This window comes from Chrysochloris asiatica, unplaced genomic scaffold (assembly GCF_000296735.1).
Source record: "Chrysochloris asiatica unplaced genomic scaffold, ChrAsi1.0 scaffold00299, whole genome shotgun sequence".
Taxonomy (NCBI): domain Eukaryota; kingdom Metazoa; phylum Chordata; class Mammalia; order Afrosoricida; family Chrysochloridae; genus Chrysochloris; species Chrysochloris asiatica.
The window spans coordinates 2,263,104-2,281,032 of NW_006408817.1; the positions used below are offsets into that span (position 1 = coordinate 2,263,104).

Sequence of the window (17,929 nt, forward strand, 5' to 3'; positions counted from 1 at the left end):
AAGCAGATGGTCCTTCAATTATTTGTTGCTAGAGTGAACTACATCCCTGTTAGAGTATGACTCAAATAGTCATGTTTCAAAGATTCTCACATGTCGATGTGGAGTTTGTATCCTTGAAACAATTTTTCTTCTCATGTAATTTACAGACTGGAAACTTTCACATTTGTCCTTTATTGAGATGTGTTTAGTCTTTTTTTGGTTAGCTACTGTTGCTGATATTATAAGATTTGAGTCTTAATATTAGAGTATCCTATTTATTGGGGTGTCTAGGGACATAATTTTGTGAATGGGGTTTTTTTGGCCTCCCAAGAAAATGCAGTGGAAGTGAATTTAGAAAATTAGCAACCATCTGGACATTATGAAGTAACAAACCTCCTTCTGCTTACAGTTAACAGAATAGCAATTACAAGGTATAGTAGGCCTTTTGGAGTATAGCTTAGACTGCAACTTATTATTATTATGTTTAAGATACCTGTTACTATGTACAGGAGAAGATATATACAAGAGTGAGTTAAATTCAATAGTGAGTAACTGTTATCATGACTAATTGCAACTGTCACAACTGTAAAGGTAGAAGTTTTGTAACAAAAAATGGGGAAGTAGATAATCTTACAGTCCAGGAACAGAGGACCCTAGGACCATCAAGGGAGAAGAGCATGAGTGGAATGTGGGACCTTATCCAGAGAAGCAGCAACACCAGAGATGGAGGCAGAGATGAGGACATGGAGAGAGAGCAGCTGAGGACTCAGGACTCATGGAAAGAGAGGGACTGTGTGCTGGTGGGCAGGAGGCAGGCTTGCAGAATGTGCCATTTGGTTGTTTAAATGATTATATATTTCTGAGTGTTTTGTGTACATTCCCCACCCCACCCCCTAAAAAAGAAAGACAAACAAACAAATAAAAACTGAGGGAATAGAAAAAAAAAAAGAAGAGTGAGTTAAAATTTTTCTGCACTCTGATTGTAGAATTCATTTCAATCAATTTTCAGAAAAGACAAATATAAAATTTTTCAACATAATCTCCTTGCTTTTCAATGCACTTTGTCCATCTGTCAACAAGCTTTCATATTCCCTTATTAAAAAATATTTTAGGCTGAGTTTTGAGCCATGAATGCACTGCTGTCTTCACGTCTTCATCAGAGGTGAATCTTCATCCTTGAAGGACTGCTTTCAGGGTGAAAGTCTGATTGATGGAGCAAGATCAGGACTAGAGGGAGGATACTTTAACACCTCAAAATGAAGTTTTTGCAGCGTGTCAACAGTGTGGGCAGAGGTGTGAGGACGTGCATTGTCATACAAGATCACAATGCCCTTGGATAGCAGTCCTCTGCATTTAATCTAAAATTCAGGCTTCAGCTCTTCAGTGACGTTCTCACTGTAATGAGCACTCTTGATTGTTGAACTTTTTTCCTGATAGTGTCCCAGTTCTGGCCCTTGAGAATCCCAGAAATCTGTGAACATCAATTTTCTAGCTGATAGTTGTCTTTTGAAGTTTTTCTTGGTCAGTGATTGAGGATGTTTCCATTCTATACTCTGCCGTTTACTCTTAGGCTCGTAGTGATGAATCCATGTCTCGTCACCAGTAGTGACTTTTTTTTTAAAAGAAACTTTTGCCTTCCTTTTAGTATATGTTTAAAAAATTTTTTGCAGATGTCCTAAACACTTCTGTTTATGCTCTTCTGTGAGTTTGGTACTCAACTTACATAAACTTCTAAAACCCAAGTCTGTTGTAGATTATTTCAATGGCAGAGCCATGGCTGATTTGCAAATAAATTGCCACACAATTCACTGTCACTCATCAACTCAACAGAATCATTTCAAGTGCACATTCAATGTTGTTATCAGCTGTGTTTGTGGACAGGTGTTTTAATATAACTGGAGTGTAGATCATTTTTGGCTCAACCTCATATGTATGTATTTTTATGTGTGTATGTGAATTGAATCAAGGCTTACAGAGATCATCAGTTTTGCATTCAATAAAAAGATATGTTTTGGTGCCTCATATCAGCATTTTAAGTTACCATGCATTATTCTTTACAAAAAAGCAAGTAAACATCTGAAAACTGAAATACTATTTTGTTCGTTCATTGTCTAGGTATTTATTAAGCACCTACTCTGTTTTTGGGATTAAATCACAGTATCTCCCTCCTCAAGGAATTTATATATACTTAAAATTTGTCAATAAGCTACAATGAAAGACAACAGCAATTATTCATAGCACTAACAACAAAAAACAAAAAACAGTTGTCATCATGTTAATTCCTTCTCAGGGCAGCCCCATGTATATCAGAGTAAAACCTCCATCTGATTTTCAGTGACTGATTGTTTAGACATAGATCACTAGAACTTTCTTCCAAGGTACCTTTGGGTAGACTTGAACCACCAATGTTTAGGTTAACAGTTAAGCAGGTTAGCTGTTTGCACCACCCACAGATGCTTTCAAAGCACTAAAGAGAAGTGAAAAATACTACAATTACTGTGTCTATATAAAGTGTTTCCCCAGTCTTAACTTTGTGCTATGAATAAGAAGCCCAAATACTATACCTCAATTAAAACTTTTTTGCCACATACATATGCAAATAAAGTAAATCATTTGCCTTAGCATCATAGACAGGTCATAGCCTAGATTAGAATCAAGATCTTCTCATTCTTATTCTTACTTTTTCTAAATTAAAGCCTATATGCCTACATTTGAAATAATGATTGATTTCTTAAGCCATGACCTTTTCCATTTATTGAACACAAAATTACTTAGAACCCACTATGTGCCTAGCAGAGTGCTAGGTGGCTAAACTGTGAATTTGCCATAATGCTTGTTTTATTCTCTTATTCAGGTATTTTATAGCAAACTGTTGGAAGAAGCAAACCGAGGCTCATTTCCAGCAGAGATGGTGAATAAAATCTTTTCTAATATTTCATCAATAAATGCCTTCCATAGTAAATTCCTATTGCCAGAGCTGGAGAAACGAATGCAAGAATGGTAAGAGGAGTAGATAGTAAATGATATGTGTAAGGCAATCATAGAAGATGCTGTATTTCTCAGCTTTGAAACTGAACTAGAAAAGCTGTAGCTAGACATTCGTGCTAAATGATTACTAATGACTACTGATACATAATGTGCTACATTTTCAACTTTAGCTAACAAAGCCAAATATTACGACAAAAGATAAAAGTTATTTCTTCTCTTCAAATTATATTTTACTAGTAGAGGCAGGTTATCGGGAGTCATTTGCAAATTCAAGAATTCCATAGCATCTCTCTTTGTTATTCCTAATACCCTTAAAAAGATGTTTCTTCAGTCTCTCCCCGACTCCCAGTAAAGTGGGTCCTCATAAAGCACAGTGATTATTTCTCTGGAGTCCTGTAAATTCACTCATTCTTATAAGAAATCTTAATGACCCACCTGTTTCTGTATTCTATACAGGGAAACCACCCCTAGAATTGGTGACATCCTTCAGAAATTGGCGCCTTTCCTTAAGATGTATGGAGAATATGTGAAAGGATTTGATAATGCAATGGAATTAGTTAAAAACATGACAGAACGTATCCCCCAATTCAAATCAGTGGTTGAAGAAATTCAGGTAATGGTCAAGAATTTTTTTTTTTTTTCCATAAGGTCCTCTAGACCTAAAATTTACGTCTGGAAATCCCTGTGGAGTCCTGGTATGGCGCTGTGAGCTAATGCGCTGGACTGCAAAGTTGGTTTGAACCTTAAGGTTGGTGGTTCAAGTTCATCAGCTGCTTATCAGAAATCCCATTACAGGGTCACTGCAAGTGGAAACTGACTTGGCAGCCCTTAACAACAAGAAGATATTTCTGTGAGCTATCTCGCCAAATATCATTCTATTCTATTCTACTCTGAAATAGTGCAAAAAAATCTCTGCATAATTAAATAAATAGTTCAGTATATAATAAATGTGGTTGAACATGTGCCATATACTAAGCAATGGGTTCTCCATTTGCTCTGGAGAAACCAGAAGCGCTGGCTTTATCTGGGTCCACAAAGATTTACAAAATGAGTCCCCCATTCAGTTCTGTGCCTCCTCTGCTTACTTTCAGAAGCTGAAATGTCAGAATGCATATAGAGAATGATTGCTATAAACACTAAGACTTTAGAAACAGCATCATTCGGTTTCTCATTTATATCTATACTCTGATTTTCTTCTATTTCATCAAACCTACATATCACACTCTAATAGTCGTTATTTCCATTTGATTTTTCTAGTCAGCGTTATTAATATCCTATTCTTTGATGAAATTTAAATATTGAAAAGTAATTCTTTAGATGACATAAAATTCCTGAGACTAGGAGTAACAATGATACTTTCCCTTTTCTTTGAGTATTTTTCCCCAAGTGAACCTTTAGAATAGGCTAACTTAAATGTTCTGTTCTTCAATGTGTGACCCCCGTCCCACTTACCGTGAATATCTTCTACTTTACCTGAGAGTAATTCTCAACTTAGATCAACCTGAGACACTGATATTTATCTGCTGGTTTATATTTCTCCTATGAAATAAAGCTTATATTCCAATTAATTCCAAATAAGGAAAGAATAAAAGCTACAGTGAACAGTTTTGTGTTCTAGGCAATAAGTTCCTTGGGCACTGATCTAAACTTTCCTAGCCATTAATCCTTGAAGTAATTTTTATAAAATTATCTTTCTTTTAAAAAAGAAAACTGGAGGCATGTTAAAACATATTTCTTCATCCTTAATCCACTGCCTTCAAGTTGCTTGTGACTCATGGCAACCCCATAGGAGCAAGAAAAGCTGTTCCATCAGCTGTCCAAAGCTGTAGATCTATATAGACGCAGACTGCCATATCTCTCTCCCTCAGAAGATGGTGGGTGGGTTTTAACCACCAATCTTTTGGTTAGCAGCTCAAGAGCTTTCCCAAAACACCAGCCGGACTCCTGTCATTATCCTTACTTATTTAGGACTTCTGTCAAAATTATTAAAAGAAACCAGGTAGAAGTATTACTACTACACATGATACCAGTGAAGCACTACGTAAATGTGGGTCTCTATTGCTGACTGATCTTTCTGGTCACTGTGAATCTACAGATGTTCTTAAAACCTCATCCTCCCATTTCCTCATTATCTGTATCCTTTGGTATTTGACACTGATGTGCTTACTCTTCACACCTTCCTTCTGGGATCAGTTTGTTCTTTATTGTAGCTTATTAATGTAGACTATTGGATTATTATTTATTGAAATCTTTCAAAAAAGTGAGGTGGCACTGGACGAACTCACTCATCTATAAAAAGGAATTTGGAAGACAACTATTTGGCCGACTGATTGGAAGAGATCCGTATTTGTGCCCGTTCCAAAGAGAGGTGACCCAACAGGATGCGGAAATCATTGCATAATATCTTTGCTATCCCATGCGAGTAAAGTTTCACTAAAAGTAATACAGAAACGGCTGTAAGCATACATTGACAGAGAAATTCCTGAGGTTCAAGCCAGATTCAGAAGAGGATGTGGAACAAGGGATATCATTGCTGATGTCCGATGGATCTTGGCTGAAAGCAGAGAATACCAGAGAGATGTTTACCTGTGCTTTATTGACTACACAAAGGCTTTCGACTGTGTGGATCATGACAAGCTATGGACAACATTGTGAAGTATGAGTATTCTGGAACACTTAATTGTGTTCATGAGGATCTGTACATGGACCAAGAGGCAATTGTTCCAACAGAACGTGGGAACGTTGTCTGGTTTAAAATTAAGAAACGTGTGCGACAGGGTTTTATTCTTTCACCATACTTATCCAACTTGTATGCTGAGCAAATAATCCGAGAATCTGGGTTATATGAAGAAAAATGTGGCATCAGAATTGGAGGAAGATATACAGATGATACAACCATGCTTGCTGAAAGTGAAGAGGAATTAAAACATTACTGATGAAGATCAAAGAGCACAGCCTTCAGTATGGATTACATCTCAATGTCAAGAAAACAAAAATCCTCACCACTGGACCAATCAACAACATTCTTATCAACAGAGAAAAGATTGAAATTGTCAAGCACTTCATTCTTCTTGGATCAACTATCAACATTCATGGAAGCAGCCCTTAAGAAATCAAATGATATATTGCATTAGGCAAATCTGCTGAACAAGACCTTTTTCAAGTGTTGAAGAGCAAAGATGTCAGCTTGAGGACTAAGCTACGCCTGACCAAGCCATGGTATTTTCAATAACATCAAATGCATGCAAAAGCTGGACAGTGAATAAGGAAGACAGTAGAAGCATTGATGCTTTTGAGTTATGGTGTTGGAGGAGAATATTGAAAGTACCATGGGCTGCCAAAAGAATCAACAGATCTGTGTTTGAAGAAGTACAGCCAGAGTGTTCCTTGGAGGCCAGGATGGCCAAACTTCGTCTCTCATACTATGGACATCTTGTCAAGAGGGACCAGTCACTGGAGAAGGATATCATGTTTGGTAAGGTGAAGGGTCAGAGAAAAAGAGGAAGACCCCCAGCGAGATAGATTGGCAAAGTGGCAGCATCAATGGGCTCAAGCATGGCAACAATTGTGAGGTTGGCCCAGGAGCAGGCAGTGTTTCGTTCTATTGTACATAGGGTCACTATGGGTTGGTACCAACTCGATGGCACCTAACAACAACAAGACTTTTTAAATAAAAGCATTTAAAGCTATAAATTTCTCTCTAAACATTATTTTAGCTATATTCCATAAATTTATTTGCTTTCATTTCATTCAGTTCAAAATATTCTCTGATTTCCTTTGTGAATCTACTTTAACCCATGGATTATTTAGTTTTGTCCTGTTTAATTTTCACTTATTCTGAAGTTGTTGAGTGTTTTATCCATGTCACCTAGGTCAAGTTGATTGATAGTACTGTTCAAGTCTTCTAAAACCTTGATTAATTTCTCTCTAGTTGTTCTATCATTTATGGAAAGTGAGGGCTCTTGAATTTCCCAGATATCTTTGATTTGTCCATTTCTCTTTTCCATTTTTGTCCATGTTTTGTAAAGATCTATTTTTAGACTCTGTTAAGTGTATGTATATGCATTTCTAATTATAAAGTCTCCCTATTTACCTTCTTGGTTTCTCGTAGTATGTTAAGTATATTTTGTCTAATCTTGTTATTGCTAATTTTTATTTACATAGTTTTTATCCCTTTACTTACTACCTATTAGTATTTCTTAATCTAAGGCCTATTGTTTGTAACCATCATGAAGATGCATCCTGCCCCTTTAGCCACATGTTAGTATTCTTGATGACATCCCACAAGTTTCTGCTTTAAAATTGATGTCTGCTAAATCTGACATCTGAGAACACTGAGAGATTATGTCTGGTCACTTCTTTTTTCTTCAGTATATCTCATACTTACCTATCTCTTTACATGTCTCATGGTATTTTTCTGACTATTGGACATTTTAAATAATGTGTTGTAACAATTAGACCTATAGATCCTCATTTATACCTTCCCCCAAAAATTGGGTGTTTTTACTTTTTTTCTTTGTTTAGCAAGTTGCTTAGACTAAAACTTTTAAACGGGTCTTACCAGTGGTATGTAGTTAGTAATGTTTCTGCTCAGCATTTTTGTTCAAAATTCTTGTTTTTTGTTTTCAAACTTGACTTTCTAAGAATTATCCTTATAGCTGTCTAGGTTAGTGGTCAACCACTTATTAGAGGCTGTGGTTAACTATCTAGAGCCAGTAAGATTTCTAGCCTTACTGGCTAGCCTTATGGGCCTGTCTGTGGGCAGGGGAGCACATTTAAAGCTCCGGCCATTTTCAGGACTTTTTCACATTTCCTAACTGCAGGTACATGGCCTCGGGATCTGCCGGGAGCTCTGCTGGTTTGGTTCTGTCCATTGTCTACCATGAATTCACATCGCTTTAGCAAGAATGTGATTACTCCACCCACAACCTCAGACCTGCTCTTTCTACTAGCCCGCTTCAGAGATCATTACTTTCACTGGTCATGTTGCTGGTCATGGAGATCTCCCACCACACCAAATGGAATGATCCCTCTTCAACCTTAGCAGAAAAGTTGCCAGTCTCAGCATTACCCCTCCCACAGTGGAGGAGAAATGGAGTAGTCCAGACTCTAATACCTTACATTCTCACTGTTTTTACTGAAGTTCAGAAATTTTCAAAATGTCAACTTTTCAGATTTTGGTAGGCCTTTGATCAATTTTCTACATGCTGAAATGGACTTGTGAGTAGGGCACAGACAGATCCAACAATTCTGTCCAGCTTTATGCTTGTTTTTGCAGGAAGGATTTGCCATTCTTCCCACTCAGCCATAGACAGAAGTCTTGTTTCTTTCCCTTCACTCCTTTCTGGAAAATCTCTTTTCTCCTACAATTAAGCACTAATCTACCTTGCTGAACCTTAACTCCTTCTCTGGTCCTTTCACCTGTTCCTTCTTGTAACTGAAATATGGACTAAACATACAGTTTGTCCTCCACAGGTTTCTTCCTCTTCACATCCTCAGTGATACCACATTCCCCTGTGTCTTTAATCCTTATGTATATAGATGTCTGCAAGATCTCCAGTCACAAACCGCTAAATGCTGAGCACACAATTCTCTATGGAGACCTTTCAAAACAAAGTCATCATGTTCCATTTATATCTTTAGCTTCCAAACATTTCTTTCTTCTTATTGACTTATTGTATGCCTTGCACAGAGTAGATAATGTCTTGACATGTAGCTAAGTGTATTAGAAGGCATGATTATTCTCTAATTCAATGATAAAGTCACGAGTTTTACAACTTGACTTTATCACTGATTTGTCACTTTTCCTCATTCTCTGTATGCTTTAATTTGCCTGTTAAGTAATGTATTCACAGTGCTTAGTCTAAAGCCTATTACAGATTAACTAATCACTAAATAAATGTGGTGCTAGTGGTTTCTTCAAATCTCAAAATTCTATCTCTGCAACATACGTCATGTTCACATTGTGAGGAAATGATAAAGAGTTGTGAAAAGAGTAGTAGATTGTGCATCAAATAACCTAGTTTGGAAATAACGCAGTCTGCCACTTATAGCCAGCCACTAGATTTTAGAAAGCTCCCTAAATTCTCTTAGCCACAGTTTCTTCACATAAAAATTGTGAGATTAATAATATTTTACTGGATATGTATGTATAGATAACAGGTTCATTGTGGAAAATCAAGTAAAATAACTTTTAAAACTTATAAATTAGTATTTTATACTTTCTATGCTGTGAACCACAAGGTCAGCAAGTCAAACCTACCAGCTGCTCCATAGTAACCCTACACAGGTCGCTATGTGTCAAAACTGACTCTACGGCACTTCACAGCAATTATATACCAAAAACAAAACAAAAAACTCACTACCATGGAGTTCATCCTGACTTATAGCAACCCTGTGTAGGGTTTCTGAGACTATAATTCTATATAGGAGCAGACAGGCTCATTTTTCTCCCTCAGAGCAGATCATGTGTTTGAACCAGCAACCTTACTTATCCTATAGTACTTCCAGGGCTCCTTTACACTTTATATGAAACCTGTTACTCCCTCCTGCTGTGGTGCTGTAGGATAAGCACTCAACCACAAGGTTAGTGGTTCAAACTCACCAGCTGCTCTTTGGAAGCCCGATACAGGGTCACTATAAGTCGGAACCAACTCAATGACATTTAACAACAGCAAATTATTCCCTCAGCGTCTATGTCGGTTTCAGGTCTTTATTAATTTTGTTTTGGTCTACAGTAGTAAGTTCTAGTTTCCCTGCACCCCTAAAGTCACACTGGAGCAATGGTAATCTGAATACAGGTCAGCTATGATGTTCTATTAAGTAATATCAGTAATGATAATACTCCCCTGTGCAAAAACCTGGATGAAGCAAATCTAAACTCACCATAGCTCTCAAGGGCCTTGGCATTATCATCCCACGTTACCTGTTCTCTATTCCCTCTTCTTCTTTGTCAACAAAACTCAACCTTTCCCTTGTTATAGAACATGTTTCATGCCCTGCTGTCTTGTGCTTGTGTTCTCTCAACCTCTTCCTGTGGAATTGCCCCTGGTCTTTCTCACTTTCTCACCCACTTCAGCCTGCACCCAGGAATTGCTGTTGTTGTTCTGTGCCATCAAGTCAGTTCTGATTCATAGGGTTACCAAAGAAACTTATGGGTTTCGACTGCCGACCTTGTGGTTCGAAATCCAGTGCTTATCCTACAGTGCCAAACCAGAGTCCACACCAAGCAGAAGGAATGTTAAATGTTTCCATGTCTGTGAAGCCTTTAGTTACTTTTTTGCTTTGAATGCAAATGCCGCATTTCCTATAACCTTTATACCCTGCAGTGCCTTTATCATGGTATGAGCTCAGTAGATATTTAATGGGGTTTCGCCTTTGTTTAATATGAACAAGAACATAGCTTATTTTTTCAAATAATCTTTTCTCTTTCTGATATTAGCAGCTTATTGAAAGCAAGTGCTATAGATTCAGTATTGCGCAAAGAAAAGATCTATTTACAGAGTTTGCTTTCTAATGAAAATAATGCTTTGACCTAATGAAATAGTAAAACATTTCTAATGGATAATTAGATGCCCAGATTTTGTCATTCTCTGTGTGGAGTCTTATTTAAGATCAAAGGAAATACTATTTATAGTAACCTTATTATTAAACAGTTACTGCTCAGACCAAAGTCATGTTCCATAGTTCTGCTTAGTGAATCTCATTAGGAGTGAGTTCTTTTTGAAAGGAGCTAGTATCTGATTGAACAGTGTGACATCACAAACCTGCGTAGTGACTAATGGAAGTGGTTGCCAGCAATATGGAATTTTCTTGCTTGTAATTCTGCTAGGTTTTCTTTTCTGTTCTAACATCAGACTGCTGGTGGCTGTGTGCCGTGGAGTCGGTTCTGACTCACAGTGACCCTGCACAGGGTTTCCGAGGCTGTAAATCTTTGCGAGAGCAGAAAGCCTCATCTTTCTCCATGAAACAGCTGGTAGTTTTGAACTGCTGACCCTGAGGTTCGCAGCCTGATTCATAACCACTACACTACATGAGACTAGTGGTCCTCAAAGTTGCATGTAATAAGAACCTGGGGTGTTGTTGGATACACATTCTTTAATCTCATCTCTAAAGATTGTGATTCACTAGATTAGAGGTGGGGTTCAGAAATCTGTACTTTTAACACGATACAGCTGGTATCTACTGCAAATGATCCATAGGCCACATTTTACAGAAAAATAGTCTTTGATGAAAGTTCTTCATTACAGTGAGTGTTTAGACTGCCTAACTTAATATTTTAATGTGTCTATAAAATCCTCTTCTTACTGCAGAAACAGAAGATCTGTGGGAGTTTGACTTTGCAGCATCATATGCTAGAACCTGTTCAGCGGATACCCCGGTATGAGCTTCTCCTTAAGGATTACCTAAGACAGTTGCCACCTGACTCTCTGGACTGGAATGATGCTAAAAGTAAATGTTTTTTTCTTTTCTCCCACCCGCCTCTTATAGGACCAAGCAGCCTATTAGTTCCAATGTGAAATATGACTCAGAGCCACTTTAGTAAGATAATCCTGATGAAAGATAGTATCACTGGAAATTGGTATCAATACCTCAGTTAGGACAGTCATTTTTTGTGCCCAAATCACAAAATTCAAGGCACTGAAGACCATGTTTCTCATGCTGGTTTCACATTAATAGTTCATTTGGAATACAAAACTATAGTCTTACAGACATTTGGAATAGCAGTACACAATTAACCTTCTCAGAGGAAGAATACAGCCATTCAGAATTACTGGTGCTGCTGGGTTAATTAGATAGGTTGATGAATAATAAGACAGCAAAGTTGAGATTTACTATGTAAAAATAACCTAAGTGAAATTGACTCTACCCACCGCACCACTACACCCAGAAGGCAGAAGTGGGAAATGGTGCTTTTAGTGTCTGATAACATTTTCCCTGAGAAAACTTTATTCCCATTCTGTGAATTGTCCTTGTTTTTTGTTTTCTCTCTTGAGATTTCAGTGAAAATGCTTTTTTAAAGCTCAAGAGTTTCAATAATACAAGAGTAAATAAAAAAGTATTCCAATCCTAAAAAAAAAAGTGCTTAAAGATGCCTCTGTAGTCAAATGATGGGTGCAGAAAATTTCTTTCAGTAATACACTTGTTCTAGTCTCATTAGCGTGCTTTTAATAAAATTAATAAAAAGATCTAATCAAAACAGTGACTTCCAAGGGGATCTGTTGGCCAATTAAGGTCAAGATAAACAGATCAGCTTAAAATATTATGACAGTTACTATAAGAACAAGCAAATTGCTCGCCCAGGAGACATCAAGACAAGTGGTCAGGTCCCCACAGGGCAAACCCCTTTCTACGACTAAGACTCAATGGGAATACATGCTGTGATTGGTGACCACATTTGTCACTGATAAAGGGAAGTGAGGGAAAACAGCAATGAAGCTGTGAGCTAAGCCCTACAATGTTCAATAGACTCCTGTGAACCTGGGTGAAGACCTAGTTGGACAGCAAGACCTAGGGACTCTTGGGCCCAGAGTCAGTGACATAGCCACAGAGGATTAGAGTGGAGAGTGAAGCATCCTGATAGGAAGAGAGGGCATATGCACAAGAACACCCAAACTTGCAGATAATAATAACCACTTGACCTGGCTTCTATGACTGGATGATTAGAGCTCAACTTGAAAAAGAAAGAAGAGGAAAAAAACAAGTAATCTGATACAATTTGATGAACTTGCCCTACACCTATGGATGCAGTAGCTCAAAAGAGGGAACAAATCTTTACAGCGGGAATCATTCCCACCCCCTCCATACACAGAGTAGACAGGGATGGGCAACTTGGATATTAGCTACCCAAAATGGGGTGGGGGGAGGGCTACAAAGGCAAGAAGTGACTGGCTTACAAGCATTCAAGAGGGAACCTAGATCCACAGGGTGGGGAGGATAGTGAAGTCTCCAGTGAATGGTACTCAACCTGTCTGGGAAGGGCTGATGAAAAGAAATGCAGATGGGTCTCATGTGATGCAATAGTGAAAATTGTTACCAGGACTGATTGTGAGGACTGGAAATGTAAAGGTGGATATTTTATAGCAAGGAGGGATGTGACTAACCTTTCAGTCTAAAACTAATGTTCCCCCATGTAAACTATCACTCAATACACAATAAAACATTCAAAAAAAAAAAAAAAGGTAATGGAATTTTTCCATGAACTTTTAAAATCCCCTCATATATACACTTCACAAACACCCATATAAACAAGGTGTATTCTATGTAGCACTGGAGCAAAGAAAACAGAAAATTTGGTACAGAAGTGATGGTGGGTGTTATGGGTGTTTTAGTCACAAGACTAAAAACAGAAAGGCAAAGAACAAATCATGATTTGGGATCAAGAGGTATATTCCCTGAGGTTGAGTCATCAGAAGGCCTCAGCTTCCACAGCTCTTCACCAGCAGTCCCTGAAACTTCTGTCCTCCCGTTCCCATCTCTCACCACCATAGGCCCCAACAACAAGATCCGCCATCAACATTGGCACCAGACAACTTCCTTTCACCTGACTGAAGCTAGAACTGTTAGGGCATTTTCCCAGAGAAAACTGGTGGTTAGTTTGCTCATAAAACTAGTAGTATCTACTTCTAAAATGTTGTAGAACTTTGAGTTGTCCCTAATATCCTAGATTCAAATCTCAGTCCAACAATATTGTATTTGTGTGACATTAAACAAGTTACAGCTTCTCTCCATTTTCTTCATCTGTCAAATGGCGCTAATATACTTGCCATTGTATAATTGATATGGAGTCCTGATGTGGTGCTGTAGGATAAGCAATGGACCACAAGGTTGGTTTGAACTGCAAGGTCAGTAGTTCAAATCCACCTGCCACTCCTTGGAAACCTTATACAGGGTCACTATGAGGCAGAACCGACTCAACGGCACTAATCAACAAAAGTCACAGTTGATATTATATATATGAAAATAACTAGTAAAATGCCTAGTATGCATAGTCAAAATGTATTGATTTTGAAGGTATGTTATGGGTTAAACATACCTATAATGCTAATTATTGTATATGGCTTTTTATGAGGAAATTTACTTCCAGTTGTAAAAAAAATCTACTGAAAATATCTAGTTTATAAATGTTACACCCTTGCATATAAATGTCTTTTGTTTTTGGTCTCATATTTCTTCTTTTAGTGTATATGTTATTTAGCTATTTAGTAGTATACTAGGGACAAAGCATATTTATTTACTTTTCTTTTTTCCCCATTTAGAATCACTTGAAATAATATCCACGGCAGCAAGCCATTCTAACAGTGCAATAAGAAAAATGGTAAGTGGTTTTTCAGAGGAGACAGGAACCTTTTGGCTAGATAATTGTCAGTAATATAGACTCATATTTTCTATAGATTTAGACCAAAATAAGTTGACTTAGATAAACAAAAAAGAAAAATTATGAAATATTTAGTATTATCTGGAATAATCCTCTCGTCTCTTCTCCAAGGTTTTATTTTGCTCATATCTGATGCAGTTTATACCAATATACTTGTTTATCCTCAAGCCCTTTTGAATTATCCATACTTTAGATAAGGCTACAATACTGGTAAACCTATCCAGCTGAAACTTTGTAATATTTGATTTTATGTCCTATTTTAATTTCCTAGGAGAATCTAAAGAAACTCATAGAGATATATGAAATGTTGGGAGAAGAGGAAGACATTGTAAATCCTTCAAATGAACTAATAAAAGAAGGTCAGATCCTCAAACTAGCTGCTCGGAACACATCAGCACAAGAACGTTACCTTTTCTTAGTGAGTATCTTAGTCTGAGCAAGTCCCATGAGAGTAAATCATATATGTTGTTATAAGTATCATTGAAAAGAAGGATGCTTGTTTGCTCAACAAAGCAATAACATGTAACCTGGTTTAATCAATAATGTCAGTATTTCACATAAGGGGATGTTCTAAGTCAGTGGTGGGGAACATCTGGCCTATGGGCTATATAAGATCTGGCTCTACCAAAGCAACCATCAACCATCACGTTGTTGTTAAGTGCCATCGAGTGGGTTCCAATTTAGCGACCCTGTATAAGGTTTCCAAGAAACAGCTGGTGGATTTGAACCACCGATTTTGTGGTTTGCAATTCATTGCTGATCCACAGTGCCACATCAGAAGCATAGCCATCACACTGTTGTTGTTGTGTGCTGTTGAGTCCGTTCTGACTCATAGCGACCTTGAACAGGGTTTTGAGGATCCGCTGGTGAGTTTGAACACCAATCTTGTAGTTCAAACTGACCTTGAGGTTGAGCTCTTATCCTATGGCACCACACCCAAATATTGTTGTTGTTGTCAGGTGCCATCGAGTCAGAACCAACTCATAGTGACCCCATGCACAGCAGAACGAAACAATGTCCAATTCTGGGCCAACCTCACTACCGCTGCCACACTTGAGTCCATCAATGATGCCACCTGGCCAATCCATCTCGTTAGGGGTCTTCCTTTTTTTCTCAGACCCTCCACCTTACCCAGCATGACATCCTTCTCCAGCGACTGTTTCCTCTGGACAATATGTCCAAAGTATGAGAGACGAAGCTTAGCCATCCTGGCCTCCAAGGAGCACTCTGGCTGCACTTCTTACAAAACAGATCTATTGGTTCTTTTGGCAGTCCATGGCACTTTCAGTATTCTCCTCCAACACCACAACTCAAAGGCATCAATTCTTCTACGATCTTCCTTATTCACTGTCCAGCTTTCGCATCCATATGAGGTTATTGAAAATACCGTGGCTTGGGTCAGGCGCACCTTAGTCCTCAAGTTGACATCTCTGCTCTTCAATACTTTAAAAAGTTCCTGTGCAGCAGATTTGCCCAATGCAATACGTCGTCTGATCTCTTGACTGCTGCTTCCGCGAGTGTTGATAGTTGACCCAAGTTGTCCTTGACAACTTCAATCTTTTCTCCATTGATGAGAATGTTGTTTATTGGTCCAGTGGTGAGGATTTTTGTTTTCTTGACATTGAGATGTAATCCATATCGAAGGCTGTGCTCTTTGATCTTTAACACCCAAATATAGCAGGCTAATTTTTTTAAGTTGATACTCGTGTATGGCCTGTGAAAGCTGTTATGAATTTTGGCAGAAAAAGGTTCCCCACTCCTGTTGTAATTAAAGGAAAATTGTTCTTAAGAATTAACTCTTTTTAAGTACTTTTGTGTCATTTTTCTGTACAACTTACTTGTATAATTTATTTTACTCTATATACTGAAGACAATCTAACCTTTCCATGATGATTGTCGCTATCACTGTGTTTGTGGGTGTGATATGCTTTCTGAAATCTTCCTTTTGCTTGTTTTAGATACTCTCTTTTCTTTTGTTTTAGATTACAGACTAATGTGTACCATTTTCTGGACAATCTGTCTACATCCTCTTTCCTGACAGCAGTTCTCTTCACTGTTGCTGTTGTTGAGTACCATCAAGTCAATTTTCAACTTATAACAATATCATGTGACCAAATAGAACTGCCCCAAAGGTTTTACTAGGCTATAATCTTTATAGGAAGGAGCTCTGGTAGCATAGTGGTTATGAATCGGGCTGCAAACCTCAAGGGCAGCAGTTCGAAACTACCCACTGTTCTGTGGAAGAAAGATGAGGTGTTCTGCTTCCGTAAAGATTTACAGCCTCAGAAACCCTGTACAGGGACGCTGTGAGTCGGAATCGACTCCATGGCACATAACCACCACCACCACCAATCTTTATACAAACAGAGCACCAGATCTTAGTCAGGCAGAGCCACTGGGGCTCTGAACTACCAGACTTTCAGTTAATAGCCAAGCACTGAACCATCATAACACCAGGACTCCTTGTTTCCTAACCCTATCTAAATGCTACTTCTCATCTCATCTTTCTGGGTTAAAGAAATGGCAAGACTGAAACATTTGTGCCTAAAATATCTCAGGAAAAAGTACATGAACTCACTACATAGAGCTTTTGAATGTGCCCTGCTCTCTGCAGGCTGTCCCGTCTTCCTTTCACTTTCTTGAATTTACAATTAATCTGGGGTTATCGCATGTATAAGAGCTCTTGCTGGGGCATCAGGCATTATTAAGTCTCTGTTCACATGGCTTTTTATTATTTGTTATCCTAACAAATTCCAGTTTGTTTCTATATCTAATGAGATCATGATAATCCTAAGAGCTCAGTAAATGTTAGTCATTATTATAATTGTTGGAGTCATGGTATGGTGCCATAAGAAAAGCATTAGACTCCTAACTGCAAGGTCGATGGTTCAAACCTACCAGCTGCCCTTGGAAACCCTATCTATACAGGGTCACTATGAGTTGGAACCAACTTGACAGTACTTACCAACAAGCAACAATTGTAATTGTTGTTATAGGAAAAGAAAAAGGCGTATTGGGAAAGAAACTGCCCAGTGACTGGTACACAACTCACGGGCTGTTAGTCACATCTGATTTTTCTGCTGCTAAAGTCATCTTACTAGTTGTGAAATGAGTTGTTGGAAACCTCAATGTTTCTGTTGTCTGGGTCTAGCCATTCTTGAAAGAAAAATTTATAGGAACTAATTGTCATAGAGAGAAAAAGATTTTTGTTTGGTGATGGTGGTGGTCATTGTTGTTCTTTTTAAGAACATTTGATTATCAGATGAGCAAGCAATTCTACTTTTAGATTACATAACTCAAAAGAATAGACAACACATGTTTACACAGAAACTTGAATCTTCATAGCAACATTATTCATAATAGCCCCAAGTTGGAAATAGCCTAAATGACCATCAGCTGATTAATAGATAATCAAAATGTAGCTTATCTATTCAATGGAATATTATATAACAATAAAAAGGAATAAAGTACTGATTTATGCTACAGCATGGATGCAGAGATGAACCTTGAAAATGTTATACTATGTGACAGAAGCCAGTCACAAAAGACTACATAGTGAATGATTCCATCTATGTAGAATGTCCA

General features: G+C 37.9%; 1 protein-coding gene across 1 annotated transcript in view; it reads left to right on the forward strand.

Moving 5' to 3' along the window:
• The window catches only part of FGD4 (FYVE, RhoGEF and PH domain containing 4), an 84,582-nt gene that overhangs the window by 39,808 nt on the left and 26,845 nt on the right, over nt 1–17,929 (forward strand). The window contains exons 5-9 of the mRNA XM_006874756.1: nt 2,834–2,979; nt 3,424–3,580; nt 11,280–11,418; nt 14,226–14,284; nt 14,616–14,762. Coding sequence (XP_006874818.1) covers nt 2,834–2,979; nt 3,424–3,580; nt 11,280–11,418; nt 14,226–14,284; nt 14,616–14,762 — 648 coding nt within the window. The remainder of the gene's footprint in view (nt 1–2,833; nt 2,980–3,423; nt 3,581–11,279; nt 11,419–14,225; nt 14,285–14,615; nt 14,763–17,929) is intronic.